The 16,089-nt window shown below is 40.0% G+C and overlaps 2 protein-coding genes across 2 annotated transcripts; both read left to right on the forward strand.

The window, feature by feature from the left end:
* Nucleotides 1–2,948: 2,948 nt before the first annotated feature.
* lnp1 (leukemia NUP98 fusion partner 1) lies at nt 2,949–9,195 on the forward strand. Its single transcript, XM_056379023.1, has 4 exons — nt 2,949–3,368; nt 5,088–5,333; nt 5,902–5,997; nt 7,489–9,195. The coding sequence occupies exons 1-4, from the start codon at nt 3,183–3,185 to the stop codon at nt 7,594–7,596; spliced, it is 636 nt and encodes a 211-aa protein (XP_056234998.1). The 5' UTR covers nt 2,949–3,182; the 3' UTR covers nt 7,597–9,195.
* A 1,080-nt stretch (nt 9,196–10,275) lies between these two features.
* tmem45a (transmembrane protein 45a) lies at nt 10,276–15,848 on the forward strand. Its single transcript, XM_056377648.1, has 6 exons — nt 10,276–10,507; nt 12,632–12,839; nt 12,947–13,159; nt 14,662–14,846; nt 14,933–15,075; nt 15,212–15,848. The coding sequence occupies exons 2-6, from the start codon at nt 12,644–12,646 to the stop codon at nt 15,306–15,308; spliced, it is 834 nt and encodes a 277-aa protein (XP_056233623.1). The 5' UTR covers nt 10,276–10,507; nt 12,632–12,643; the 3' UTR covers nt 15,309–15,848.
* Nucleotides 15,849–16,089: the final 241 nt, after the last annotated feature.

The raw sequence follows: 16,089 nt of genomic DNA on the forward strand, positions 1-16,089 counted from the left end.
CGAGGTCACGCACACACAGCGAAGAATCATGGGATACCGGCGGTCGATTCAGGGGCTGTGTGTAGTTGTAGTTCTACGGCGGATTTTGTAGTCCAAACTCAGAAGCAGGATAAATACTGCCTACAGAAGTTAATTTTAGTAGCTCTCTGGGACTCCTACTGATGCACTGTAAATTAAGTGTAAAAATATATTTGAAATGTGGATATAGATATGAATAAATATTTATTATTCATTATTTATTAATATTGATTTATAACTATTTATAAATAAGAAAACGTTCTGTTTAGTGTCTTAAATATTTTATAAAGAAGATGGTTATAGAAATAAACCAGCAGGCCTAAACTGGAATACTACCTGCTACAAGATTTACCATTCAGTTTGCATGTCAATTTGAATAGAAATATGAATTCCCAGTTTTTGATGGAGACATTGTGGGAAATGCTTTCTGCTGTCACAAAAAGATAGTGATGCTATGTAGTGCAATCATTTCAATATCAAAGGCTGTTTTTTTTTTTTCAAACTGTGTGGGCGTTTCAGCCTTTCATCCTGATCAATGTGGATTTCTCATACGAGTTTGACCGTGTGTTTGTATCTTTGCCAGGCTCAGTCTCCTCTCTGTCCCATTTCAGAGCTTAGTGCTGGTCTGTCTGGACGGTGCTGGAGCCTCGCTACTCAATTTGTGCCCAAGGCCATCTGTCCTCAGTGACCAGCACTGAGCAAGTCAATTGTATTTAGCTGGTTAGAGGGAAGTCTGTGTAGAGCCTTGTCCTTGCTGTAACATAGACCTTTTTTTTTTTTTGCTCACATTTTTCTGTAAATTATTCTGCAAATCACTTGTAACCTGTTTCCTGCTCTTCTTGGAGTTGTACCAAATTAAAAAGTGAAGCTTCTGAACTTCATGAACATTTTTGGATTAGTCAAGAATAAAACATGTGAAAATTGTATATATTTTGATTTGTCCGGGTCGAGCAGCTTAAAACATTGAATAATCAATTCTGCACTAACACACTAGCTTGTTTTGAAAAGCCATAAAATCAATTTTGCCACTAAACTACAACACGTGATGAGACACAATAACCTTGTACTGTGTGAGTGTTAGCTACAAGTGAAACTCCCCTCTGTGCCCCAGCAGATATTGTTGCTTTTACAGAGATTATAATAAGGGCGTCTGATCTTCTGGCTATTCCTGACTCCGTCTGTTACTCCTGTTAAATGTGCCTGCTATTGTTAGGGCCTGGCTTAGCTCTGAGTTCTGGCCCCTGCCACTAGATGTCCTGTAGCCTGTGGCCACTGAGATGCTCCTGTAATGCTGGGAAACGTTTGGACGGAGAGAGCAGGTACTTTGAAAGCATAAATCTTTACACACCACCTGAAATAATTAAATGCATTTAATCACGTTCAGCTCAGAGGCTCATCCAGGTACATTTGAATGTGTACAGTTTGTTGTTGTTTTTTTGTTCTCTTGTTAACAGGTCTGGGTGCAGAAAGTAGTTTTTTTTTTAATACTTTGATGTATTTTCTTACACACTGTTTATAAAATCCAGTATTTATAAAATAAATTTTGGCACATGCACACACACACACACACACACACACACACACACACACACACACACACCCATTAGAAAGTAAAATGAGTCAGTAAATGAAGGGAGTTGGATCACAATCTCTTCATTCACCCTCCACCCCTCCAACCAGATTTAAAACACAGTGTAAGTATTGCTTGTCTCCATTCACACTGCATTGTGTTCTTGTTATTATAATATACAACCACTGTAACCACTGTATATATATATATATATATATATATAATATATATATATATATATATATATATATTTTTTTTTTTTTTTTTTATTAATTTATTTATATCATTATTTGTGGTCACTTGTGTTCAGGTGTGATCTTAATTGGCTCCTGTATTTGGAAAAACAACAGATTACAGTAATCTTGTTACATGACAAAGCAGCGTGAATGTCTCATAACAGAGTCCGACTCGATTAGTCTTCCTCTTTGAGACTCAGGACTCTGAGATAATCAGCAGCATTTTGATCCTTTCAGCTCGTGAATGTGTGAAGGGAGGTTGCGTTCATGTTCAAGCATAAACATCAGCTTCAGAATTTCAACTCCCTCAAGCTCTTATTGCTCGTGTGCAGTTACTTATCTAATGTTTACTTTAGTAGTTTATGCATCATTCCAATGTTATAATTCATGAAAACTGGGTGTTAGAGTAGTTAAATAAATGTTCAGTACAACCTATCTTTCAGTCAGTCAGTTTCTTGACCTGTAACAAACACCTAGAGACTCCATTATGACTCTATAACATCTTGCATTATTTATATTTGTTATAATAATATGTTCTCCCTCTAATTCATTTAAGTTGTAGAATTAAAAACATGTTATAATAAAGAAGATTTGACATTATGATCCAGTACAAGTCAATTATAAAATGTGCTTATGATTGTTTTTGTACAAGTTTGTGCAACTGTTGCTTTTCTAGCTGCTTAACTTGTATTGTAAACAAGTGTAAAAAGAATACTTTACATATACAAAAACAAAAACAAAAACAAAAACAAGGAAACAGAGAATATGATTCAGTGGTGCCCAGTGTATTATGAAAATATATGCTCCCTCTCTGCCCTGTATTACACAAGCCCCAGGCTCACAGCGCACAGAGATGCCTGCACTCCATAATTATTGACAGGTTTGATGTACTCAGCGAGTGGAAAGTAATGGGAAATTGGAGTTTCAGTTGTCTACCCCCGGGCCCATGACTGTAATGGAAAGATTAAAAGCAGTGGTCACATCACCCACCCAGTGCCAAAACACTAGCCATTCCTCCCCGCCTCCCTGTTTATTCCCATCACCTCATTTTTACTTTCTCCCTGCGACGCTAAATAGATTATAGAGGATTCGCTTATTTAAGGAGTTGAGCAAAAGCTCTGCGGTTTATTTTTGGATCATCCAAGAATAACAAACTACAGCCACAGTGCTTGAGGCACCAGAGGGATCTAATTGAAGTAAGGTACCTTTGCCTTGTGGGACGGTGTGGAGTAGTAGAGCAGCCAGTCAGTTAGGAGCTTAGTAGGTCAGCTGAGCGTTGTCTTTACTCTGCGTAGCACTCAGCTGGGATCACACTGTCATCTGTTGTCCCAGGACCTGCTGCACCGCACAGCTCCATCATGTCTCTGAGGCTCCTGCCTGCGATTATGATGGACAATGACGAGGATGATGATGGAAACTTCACAAAGTGGATGAGTAGTTACTGGGGTCACGGAGCAGAAGGTGGAAACTCCAGAGAGAGAAAACGCAGCTTCAGAAGACCCGCAACAGCACGAGCTGATCGAAGAGCATCACTCCCGACTGTGGTAAGGACCCCCAGCGATTAATGGTGCATGCATATGAATTTGTTGAATATGTATTTAAACAGCAGCCACGCACTTGTAATTTCATGTGGTTTCAATTTCTACTGTTTGTCACGTCTGAACGCAGCATGTAGTGTTTTTTAAATCAACACAAAAATGCAGCATGTACCTCTGATCAATCAAAGGTAAGTGCAGTACACTCAAAGACTAAGCATAAAGAAAGCCTGATTTTATTTACAGTATATTTCATGCATGCACGTATCTACTCTGCAGACGCTGGTATGAGCACCACGCAGGCCATGTAGGTCTGTTATAGTGTTCAGTAATAGGACGTCCTGACCTGAGAGTTGCCTCCACCAGTTTCACATCAAAAATGTCTGTCACACACACACACACACACACACACACACACACACACGTACAAATAGGAATCTTGTCAATAACTGATAATTATTGATAATATCTTTGTGCAAACATGAGTGTATTAAACTTCTTGTGCTGTTAATTTGTAACATGCAAAATGTCTGAAACAGAAACCTACAAAAAGAGCCGTTCTCCTCGCTCACCACTTTGTCTTCAGAGCTCTGTGTAATGTGCAAATGCTTACGCTGACTTGTCGCGTTCACCGCCTCATGTGATTGATAGGAAGGTTTCAAATGAACGCCGTCTGGGCTTTGTTCTGTTTCTGCGCCGACGTATATGTGTAGGTTTTGGAGACAGATATTCCTGCCACAGGAAGGTCAGAGGTCAGAGGTCAGTGGCAGCTACACAGCAGGATACTTGTGTCTGTGCTCGTGGACAATTTAGTGAGATGGATGTTTACCAAAATACAAACGTTTAGCCCGTCTGCTTCGTCTGCATGATCAAGGCTCATGATGCAACTGTATGAGACAGATTTCCTTGCATAGATTTGATTTAATTGGTCGTGCTGATGACATATTTGTATATGATTAGAGTTGCACTTTGCTGCCTTTTGTTTTTTTTTTTTGTTTTTTTTTAGGTTTGAGTTTTATTGTTGGGGAACCAAAGAAAATCCTCTGTGTTAAACGGGAGCAACGTGAAACAAAAGCAGCTGTGAAGAGACGTAACAACACGTGCTTGTATAGATCGGCCTCTACATGGCGTCAAACAAAACACTGACGGCTGCGACTTCCTCTTTTCAATGTAAAAGACACAGAACCACCTCAGCATGTGATCCAGAGGACGACCTGCAGATGGACGTGTAAATGTGCTGTGGAATAATCAAAGTGCAAACGACTGGTTTTCATGTAAAAACCAACAGAACATAACTAATGCTGGTCTTAAAGCTGCTCCTGTCAAGTCACGCAGAGGACACAGGCATCCACAGTGACGCCTCTGGAGTCAGTGGTTCAGCAGTAAATGATCAATGAGCAGAACAGATCAATGAGCTTCGCCCTCTGCGTACCTGTGTTGTAACATATAGGTGTAATAATCAGATTACTGCTGTTGTGTAAATAATTAATGAACTGACTGGCCTGAGTGGAAAGGTAAACTATAATTAGGTGGTTACTTTACTAACATGTTACTCAAGGGTATTAGTGATTGCGTGATTAACCCCATTCACAGACAAAGGCTCAGCAGAGTCATCTGTCTGGATTAATGTGCATTTACAGGAAACATGGAAACACGACAAGGTTGTTTTACTTTTAGCTGCGTCTGAATCAGTTTTTTTTTTTTTAACCCTCTCTGTTTGATCCACAGTCACAATTAGACGCCATGAAGCTGAACAAGCTCCACGCGGCGACGATGGCACCCTCACCCAGCCACCTCAAGACCAGAGAGGAGAAGGGGGAGGTCAGACCCCACCAGAGGGCTCGCCGCGCCTCCTCCGACGACAACAGCCGCTCAAAGTCGTCCATCCCCGAGAACCGCATCACCACCATCCCAGAGCTCACGGAGTCATTCGAGAAGAGACTCTGTGTTCGTGATAAGAGGACCATATCTCTGGTGAGCGGCAGCAGCCTAAAGTCAATTCAGATTGTTGCAGATTATCCAGTTAACTGCGGGTCCGATCAGGTTCGGCGCACTCTGCCTTTCTAAGCTCTTAAAGATTAAGCAGCTCTAAGAGAGAATCAAAAGGTGTATTACCTTAATGTGTTGACAGGTTTAAACTGCACGGTATTTCCCAGAAGCTGTTCACATATTTCACATTTGATGGACATGTCTAGATCCCTGTGTCTCATATACTGTAATTATCACTTTTATTTTCAATCTTTGCAACTTGTAACTTGAACTCTACAGTATCTTTACAGTATATCTTCTGTTTTTACTGTGACATACAGTGTGTGTTATTAGATTATCCATTATTCAGAACATAGAGAGGATCTGCAGAGAGGAATTTGTGGCTAAATGTGAATCAAATCCAAAAAGGAAAGTTGTGCATTTGCACTTAACCATCAAGTTCAGACCATTAGACTTTTGTAGAGTAAATACGCAAATGTTTTACAGTGAACTGTCATGCTATATGTCGTTTTGGTCAGGGGGATGAGTGGAAAATCAACTCTTTCTTTTTCAGAACAATAACGACAAGTTGTGCCTGATCTGTCATGAGGACATGCGTAAGAGTGGAGGAGTTCAAGAGCTGCACTGCACACACCGTTTCCACAAAGAGGTAAAACATCTCCGTGCCTCCCCCTGCTCTGTGTTTCCACTGCTCACACTTTCCCCTTTTGCAAAGGAGTAGTCACTTCTTCACTCCAGTCCCAGCATGTCATACATCAGATACCCGCGGTGCATGAAGGCCGCTCGCTCCCGGACATGCATGATGTGAAGTGGTATGAGGGTTGCACACGTCTCTGTGGAAGCGTGGAGCACACTAACAGATTACTCCTTGACACTTACTGATTGCGATGTCTCTGTCTGGTGGGCGCTGAAGGCGGCTCGGAAGTTAGAGCAGTGTCGGCCCCGCAGCGGCAGCGAAGTGGTGGATTCTCAGGTGAGGAGACTCTCGGACGAGAGGAGGAAGTCGGTGGACGGGCCGATCTGTATGGAGAGGGAGCAGCACACACCCCGGCGTCAACTTTCCCTGCGCAGACATCGCTGATATCACTCTGTGGAAGGAGGCGACTCACTGTGGGAAGAGAAGATGGAGGATTTGTCTCAGGGCCTTGACTGTGCCTGACCTGATCCTGTGAACCTGCCCTGGCGGCCCTGTTGATGTGTCAACTGTGGTTTCATCGCCACGTGTCAAAAGTCAAACATTGGAGGATTCGTCAGTCAGAATTTGTTAATAAAAGCACTTAAAATGTCTGAAAAAAGCCTTGGATATTTGGGGTTATAAAATATTTCTATTAGGCAAAACTAATGTAGAAGATGGAATTATCTGCACTTGAAGTTTCCTGCTTGAATTGACTTCCACTCACCTGCTGACGTATTACAAAATATATTTTACTTTAACACTGGCAGAGAATGTGCCTCTATATATTACCACTTTTATAAATGACTTCATAAGTAGCTCATGTATGTAAATATCTTCCTGGTTACATTCATCACGTGGTTTAAAATATCACGCAATGAGAATATTTTCAATTTAGCAGAACCACAATATAATTTCAATAGTGTGAAGAGTGAAAAAAAGGCATATACACTAGATTTAATTAGCAGATTTAATTAATATGTCTCAGCTGTTGTGAACTGGACTTTATATACTGTTCACTGTAGAGATGGAGGATTTGCAGGACGATGTATGTGACTGCCTGGAAGTTGTTTTAATGAACTCCAAAATGATGTGTATTTTTGTGTCTAAATAGTTTTGATGTTTGTTTTCTGTGTTGTGACAGAAAGTCGATAAATAACCAAGGAAATAAATTCTCAACTTTAAATGTATCCTCAGTGGATTTTACCTGCTTCATAACTGAGGAACCTTTTAAGAGTCCATTCCTTCGACTATAGAGTAAAACATGTGACAGCAGTGTCCTCGCAGCCCGGGGTCGGGTCAGTGTTGATCCTGTCGTGCAGATGCTCACTGTAGGTCAGCGAGTTAGAAATGACTTCCTGGACTCAGTGAGGGAAATCAATACCTGCAGAAATCAGAAACATTCAGCCCGAGTGAAAAAAATGAGACTGAATAGATGTAATAATGTCTTTTAAAAATGTGTTTCAGTGCATGGAGCAGTGGCTGTGGAAGAAACAGATGTGTCCCACATGTCGTGTCCATGTGTCCATATTGCAGCCTCTCTACTGTTCATCGTCCCGCACCAAAGTCCCGTAACCTCGGCCCTGCACCTGCACTCGGTCCTGCATGCCCATGTGACCCACTGACCCCAAGACCTTCACCACACCTCCATCCTTCTGCCTGAACTCTGGGAGGGTTTCATCGAGATTTCACTTGAGGAGGAAACTTTAATTTAATTTAATCTTCTGTCCAGGAAGGATGCTGGGCAAACACACTCACACTGTTTATTTATAAATCATATAATTGTCCAAAAAAACATTTTTGCACGTGTCATTTACCTTAAAGTAGTAGTTTGACATTTTGGGAAATACTCAAAGAAATAGTCCAGCACCCAACCCCTTTTGCACAGTTTTAACAAATGAGATGTTAGCACCAAGCTAGCAATTTCTGCCTGTTTCCAGTCTTTATGCTAAGCTAAGCTAACCAGCTGCTGGCTCCAGGTACATACTGTATTTAGCTTACAGACATGAGAGTGGTGTCAGTCATCTCGTCCAATTCTCAGCAAGAAAGTAAATAACTATTCCTTTATTACTCACATAACTGAAACTTTGTTTTCCACCTCAACAGAGTTGATGTTGAACGTCAGAGTGTCAACAGCATGTGAGTGTTTGTATATGCAAACTAATTGTGGCGAGTGTGTTTTTTTATTAAAAGTAGACTTGGTCTTTGTTGACGACAAAACAAAGGGATTAGTCAGAAATAATAATAATAATAATAATCACAGCTTCATGATGACTAAGCTTTGCTAATGTGGACGTGAGTGAGTGAAGCTTCATGTCTCATGCCTGTAAGTTATAAAAGTGAACGCCTCCTCCTCAGACTGTGAGCCTATAGTCATGCCCAGTTTTCAATCTGCTCCATCTTCCTGCCTTACCTCTGCTGTTGTTTTGCATGTGAAGCGTTTTGCATGTGAGGTCTAGTCGACTGTCGTCTCTACTCTGTCGGGCGTCCGAGCGTCTCTGCTGTGTTGCATGTCTGCCAAATGAGAGATTACAGCGTCTGATACATGTCCAGCAAATCTGGACTGCGTATACCGTGGGGTCCAAAGAGTCTGTACATAACACTGTATATAAATGTATAACTAACTTTAAAAATATAAAGAATTGTCTTTCAATGTATAGCATGTTGAATACTACATTACTTTTAATTTATTTGACTCATACTAGCTGTGGTTAATTCAGTCACTAACCAGTGAATCCTGCTGTGATCTGGTTTGTATTTCTGTCCAGCCAGAATGAATCTGTTGCACTCTGCAGATAAAGTTTATTAGGATTAGCTTTAGTATAAATGTAATTTATTTTTCACTTTTCTCAAAGGGACATGATTATAAGTCTATTTAAGCTACACTTGCTGCCCTCTCTGTGAGTCACACATTTGGGTTTTTGGACTGTCTTTCACGTGTGACCTATTAAACATTTTGCTGTTTGTCCTACATTTGAAAACATTTTTACTCAGACCCCAAAATAAAGAAAATCCCTGTGTAAAGCAGATTCACATTGCCAAGACTTTAACGGCTGAAGTGACTCTACGATCAACACAGAGGAAACCAGAGGGAGCATCAGTCCTCAGCTGCTGTGTTCACTGTCCTTCTCTGACTGTTGTGGTCTTGTATTCTTAAAATAAAGACATGCTGATGTGACACACCCTTGCTAAATGTGGTTTGGTTCACAGTAGTTACTGCATTTAATCACGCTTTCACTGTTCTGATCACTGCAGCCGTAGTAACAATATTCAAAGGTATTTAAATCCCATAATAACAATGGCAATAACTCCATTCCATTTAGGTGTCAGTAAGTAAAAACTCAAAGTGATGCTGTTGTGTCTTTTGTAAATGGTCGAGGTGTTTAATACTTCCTGTTCTGTTTCTGAATTTACATGTAAATTTTCAACATGGACTTAATCATAAAGCAGATACTGTGAGTATGTATCTATATTTTTGGGGCTTTTAATAACCTGGGAAGAAGTTTCCAGTTAAAACCTGGATATGGTGGATGTGTCATGCTGATATCAGTATTTTTGGCTTTGGCTATACTATGAGGCGAACTAGCTGTTTCCCCTGTTTCCAATCTTTATGCTAAGCAAAGCTAAGCAAAGCTAAGCATCTACTGGCTGTAACTTCACATTTACAAAACAAATATGAGAAGAATATCAATCTTCCCATCTAAGCCTCAGCATTACAAGCCTGCAGTGTGGAGTTTTAAATATAGATGTATAAGTTCCCCACAAGAACTTTAAATAAACAGTGACCTGAATAGGCTACATGAAAAGATCCAAATAATTAAAAAAACAAATTGAGAACTCTATTTTAGTCCATAATTGTCTGAGGGAGGTGTTGTGCTTCACAGTCATTGTCACAGTTCACTACAACATTGCACGCGCCTCTCCTCACTTCCATCACTGTGACACAGATTGTCTCGGTCCGGTGTGAAAGAAACAGCCGGGGGACCGAACCTCCGGCGGCGGTGTACGTGCTGGAGGTCGTGTCCCGGCTCGGCATGCCCTCGCTGGATGGAGAGTAGCGGTTTCCTCCGCGCAGGGAGGAAACCGAGGCGAGCACGAGCGCGAGCGGGCGGAGTGAAAGTGCACACGTGGACACCTGAGAGTGACGTGGACTTCAGCCAATTGCAGCACGGACTGATGACGTCGGCTCTCCGCAGTCATCCAATGGGATAATGGTTTCCCGGAGAGAAAAAAGCCTGAACTGTTTTAGAGTCGGAAAAATAGGAGAAAAAAAAAAAAGAGGTTGTGAAACGAGTCTGGTCTGGAGGCGACGGGTCTCAGGCGAGAAAGCTGATGTTTACTTCATGTTTATCTGAAGAACGGAGGAGAAAACTTTTATATTTGCTGCAGGAAAATGATTTATATGAAGAGACAATAAGGATGCTTTGATTTCCCTGGTTGAACATACTTCCAGCAACTTTTCATCTCCAGAAACAAACACACTTGGGTAAGACCCCCCATTTTTTTTTATGAAGGACCTAAAGGCTACTGTTCTACTTAAACTTACCCAAAGAAACTTATTGTCTTTACTGTCTTATATATAGAAAATCATAAAAGTGTGTATAAAGTAAGGTTTTATGATGAAGTCTGCAGTTCAAACTCATCTTTATGCTGATCTAATCTAATTTCAGATGGTAAACCTCTCGTGGTAAAGCATTTAATGAGTTTTGAGCAGGCTATAGTGTGTATTCATGAACTTCACAGCTTCTGTCAGTTCTTCAGGAGCAAAAAAACAAAGTGGGCACTTTATCGCTTAGAATTAAACTTCTTTAAGATGTACTGTACCTTTTGGTTTTGAAAGTCCAGTTCCTCTTTGAAACAGTTGAGGTCAAATATCTAAATAGCCTCACCATTTATATCCCCTTTGGAGCAGTAACAATATAGACCAAAATACAAAATTATTATTATTTCACAAAGTATCTCACTGTTATTACTGTATGCAGGACTGAAAAGAAGATAAATGACTATGACTGGTGGTTTCATAATCTTTAAAGACTAAGTATAATCACTAGTAATTAAATATACTTAAGAAAAGTGGCCCTGTCATTTATAGAAATACTCCATAACAAGTAAAACCCCTTTATTTGCAATGTTACTTACGTAAAGTAGAGAAGTATTAGCAAGTTTATGTATGAAAAGTAAAAGTGCTCATGTAGAACAGGCCCTGTGAGTGATGCATTAACATGTATGCTGTACTATAATATTGTAGTTGGTCAAGGTGTGGCTGAATTTAACTGCACGTATTTGGGTAGTTTAATCTTTTACAGAGCGTCAAACCTTATAAACTGTTTGTAAAATCTTTATCTGAGGAGTAACTAGCAGTTCAATAAGTGAAATGGAGGAAAAAGTGCAGACCTTCCCTCAGAGATGAAGTGTAGCACGAAAGTAAAACACAAATACTTGAGTAGGCTACAATATTAGAGTAAGTGCACTTAGTTCCTTTTCAACACTAATAATATAATAAAACTGTTTATTTATTTACTGAAATGTCAGACATGCAGAAGTGTGTGAATTAGTGAATCTGGAAACAAAACAGCGCAGATGTTGTGGTTGATTAAATCAGCCAGACACTCGACGCTCTTCCAGCAGCACTCCAGTGACATGATGGAGTGATTGCCATGGCGACTGAAGTGTTTTCCTCAATCTGTTGCGGATGCGCCAGCAAAGGGCTGCGTTACACAGATGAGTTCGGTTTAACATCTGAAAGAATCTGTTGGTATTGCGTGTCCTCCACTTTGTTGCTGTGGGGCACAATATTGTTTGTCATCTCCATCACAAAGGAAACTGCAGCCACTCTTAAGGGTATTAAGAGCTTCATGAACCTGTTCATAAAGCTCTTAATACTCATTTCATATTTACGATGACACCGTGAGGAGGTACACAATGGATCAAAGAGGGCACAACCCACGACTGAAATGGTAGCCTGTTTGTTTTTGATCGTTTCTCCCTTTTTTGGACAAACGTTTGTTCCTTTGAGAGAATAGACGGCCTGGAGTGCACATCAATCACGAGCTGTTTTAATTGCTGAGGAAACGATGGCTAATCATTACTGAGGAAAACATGTGATCAGAGGTATAACGCAGAAATAAATAGAAAAACTGCTCTTTAGCTTCACACGTTGAAGGGTAAAGATGCAAGCCTCTTGACGCTTTAACAGCTTTCTTCCCTTGTGTAGACACACTTCTACCAAGGTAAGCTGAGGGGCTGCTGCCAACATACACACTAATTATGTCTGATTATGCTGTTTAACTAAATTGCAGGCACTCCTGCACATTTCCCCTCTCATTTCAGCTAAAAATACTGTACACCCCCAAGCTACCGGAGGAACACTTTGTATAAATGATATGCCAAATTTTTATATGAGGTGAAATTATCTCGTTTGTTTTCATACCTGTATTTAGAAGAAACCAAGATTCTTTACCTGCTGGTTTGATATAGAAGCAATATTGAGAATAAAGTAATCTGTTTTCTGCTGTGGTGCAAGAAGAAAAAGTGATTGTTACAGAAGCAACAGTAGTTCTTCACTTATCCATAACGACTGCTGACAGATCTGTTGCCTCCCATGATCCAGGTGTGGCGAGTCATGGGGAGTTTCAAGGGCCACGCACTCCCTGGGAGCTTCTTCCTCGTGGCTGGGATCTGGTGGACAGGAAAGTACTCCCTCTGGCACGCCACCCGCAGGAACAAGAACATTGGATCGACTCGATTGGCCAGCAGAGCCTCACAGCGCCGCCTGGAGATCATCGAAAGCTCTGTCATACTCTTCTTCTCTTTTGTTGGTAAGCAGGTCTTTATATTCCCTTAGGAAACATTTAGAAAAGAGGCGTTTACAGTATCCACTCTTTAATAAAGGAGATCTGAGTGTTTCCTCTGCCGTGTTCCCCAGGGATGCTGGCAGAGCAGTTTGCTGCGGGTGGACCGGGGCTCCAGTTGTACGACTTTGCAGAGAAGCACTGGGAACAACTGATGAACTGGCAGCACGCCACCATGTACCTCTTCTTTGGCCTGGCCGGGACTGTGTCTCTGGTTATCCACACCACAGAGGCTGCTCCGCTGGCTCTGGATAGGTTAATGCTGGCCATCGCTTTCTTTAATGAAGGTACAGTCAGTCTTCATTTTGATGTTGTATTTATTTAGATTGTACTCAGGTATCCCCTCCTCAACACCACCTGTCATGTTCCAAACTTGTTCATCTGAACTAATTTTAAAATGTATGCTATTTAACACGATTCATATTGTTTCAAACAGTTTATCTGTCAGTGTTTTGGTTGGTTTGGTCAAGTTTGCATTTGTACTACTAGTAGCAGAAGCTAGACTTCAATCATTTATCCATTACATTTAGCTAGCATTAGCATATTTTAATTACTTATCCACTTCACTTTAGCTATTTATTCCACGTCTTTATCGGGTATGTTTAGCTATTTATTTTAACTATGTATCCATTACTTTTAGCCTTCAACTGTTGACCCAGTCCTTCTGTCTACAGCTAATGCCACGACTTGTCCGTTACATATAGCTCCATCAGTATTTATCTGTTACTACTGTTCATTTTAACAATTTATCCATTACATTTAGCTATAATGTTAACTATTGAATGAACTATGAGCTGTGTATGCATTAGTTTCAGAAATTAATTTTAACCATTTACCCATCACTTTTAGCTAACTAATCAAATTTGGTATCCATTACTTAGCTTAAGTTTTAGCTAAATTACTGTTAGCTAAAGTTTTAGCTAAATTACTGTTAGCTAAAGTTAAAACTATCTTAACTGTTTAGTCATTTATTTAGCTAACTGCATATCCATTAGTTTTAGAAATTCATTTTAACCATTTATCCATTACTTTTAGCTAACTATTTAAACGTTTTATCCATTACTGAGCTAATGTTTTAGCTAAATTACTTTTAGCTGAAGTTAAAACTATCTTAATTGTTTAGTCATTAATTAGGTATCTATAGCTATTTCAATCATTTATCCATTACTTTGTGTTGACATCAATTGTTTGAACTGCATACGAATTAGTTTTAGAAATTAATTGTTACAATTTATCCATTACTTAGATAGAGTTTTAGCTAAATTACTGTTAGCTAAAGATTTAGCTAATTGCATTTAAGTATTTATTTTAACCATTTTACCATTACTTTTAGCTAACTATTGTAACAATCCATTACTTTTAGCTAACTATTGTAACAATCCATTACTTTTACCTGAAGTTAACTATTTGACTGTATTATTCATTGATTTAGCTAGAAATTTCAACCATTTATCCAGTACTTTTTATCTGTTTTGTCTTCTCTGCTTGCTAGTTGAGTTAGTTGAGTTACTCTACTCTAATATTTCCACGTACTCTCAGGTAACTGGCGAATTACTAATGACATAGAGGATTAATAATTAATATCTATTTTATTAGATCAAAAGAGACTCACTCAGAAAAGGCACATGGATGCACAGTTATAACTTTGGATAACAAAACAAAAATACATTAAAGATGCTTTTTGACAGTTTGTCAGCATCATACTAACAAAGTGATGAATGGATGAAAACATATTTTACTCTACTTTTCTCATCTATGTTCTCATGATATCTTTCCTTTGTTTATGCAGGATTTCTCTTCCTCTACCATCTCCATGGCAGAAGTATGCTGGACGTCCATGTGCATCAACTCCTGCTCTATGCCGTCTTTGGAGAGGCTCTTGTTGCCTGCCTGGAGGTCTTCCACCGAGGCAACATCATTCTGGAGCTGCTGCGGTGCACCCTCACTATCCTGCAGGGAAGCTGGTTCTGGCAGGTATGTGTGAATGTGTTGATGTACGAGCAGAAGTTCATGGCGGAGGTCTGTCCTAACTCCTGACGTTACCCTCTCTTTGCACACAGATCGGTTTTGTGCTGTACCCTCCCAGTGGCCCTGAGTGGGACCTAAAGGATCACAACAATATGATGTTCATCACCATGTGTTACTCCTGGCACCTCGCCTTCGCCATGCTCGTCGTAAGCGTGCTCTATTGCACCGTCAGCTGGTGAGAACCTACTCTATACCAGAGGGCCTATAAGCTGCAGCTCGTGTATTTGTCCTGGAAGCCTTACAGATTCATCCACACTGGGATTAAAAAGTTGAGCAGCTCTAATGTGGCATTTGTTGTGCTTTCTCTGTAGTGTGGTTCGCTCCAGATTGAAGAGGACTCCTCCGATGGAAATGGGACTCCTGAAGCCCAGAGAGAGGGATGCAGAGTCAGAGGATGAGATTTTATGAAGAGGACTGTTGTTCACCCACATTGTGACTCATATATATCACAGTTAAATCAGGGATGTAATGTTTGCAGCAATAGGACAGGAAGCAAGGCATGCAGACAAAAAAAGGGACAAAGACATGGTTTCTGGATGCTTTCCTTTAGAAACACTTGTATATCTCTACCTCTGCCTTATTTAATCAGCTGTACACCGCCTTTAGCCTTACTCTTATTGTGCATTGCTATTTATTCTGCTGTGGCCTAATACTTTGCATATATTCTGTCATATCTGTTTAATATTAATTTGCACACACAGTATAAGTGAACTCATAAGGATTTGTGGATTGCATGCTTTACATTTGACCCGCCCAACTTTTCTTGTCAGACATGTTGGTGTTCAGTAGTGCCATCTAGTGGTGAAAACAGATAATATTAGTACAGCAGACATTACTTGAAGGTATTTGTATGTGGCTTTTTTGTTTCATAATGTTAGGAAGTTGACTCATACATGTAAAACAAACCCAATGCCAAACAATAAGAATTTTGTTAAAATTCTTTAAATAGCCTGTCTTCATTTGTGCTGAATTTATTCTCTATGTGTAGGGACAAACTGTTTGTCAGTGATAGTCAACATGGTGTTTATAGTAACCTCATCATACACTTTCTTACCATTTGAATAGTTATAATAGGATTATTCATAGAAGTCATGCTACTATAAATGTCATTTACCTTTTGTCACTATAGTGACATCACAAAATATCACATTAAAAGCAAATCATCACTCATGCATCACATAATCATCCC

Source organism: Seriola aureovittata, chromosome 6 (assembly GCF_021018895.1).
Source record: "Seriola aureovittata isolate HTS-2021-v1 ecotype China chromosome 6, ASM2101889v1, whole genome shotgun sequence".
Taxonomy (NCBI): domain Eukaryota; kingdom Metazoa; phylum Chordata; class Actinopteri; order Carangiformes; family Carangidae; genus Seriola; species Seriola aureovittata.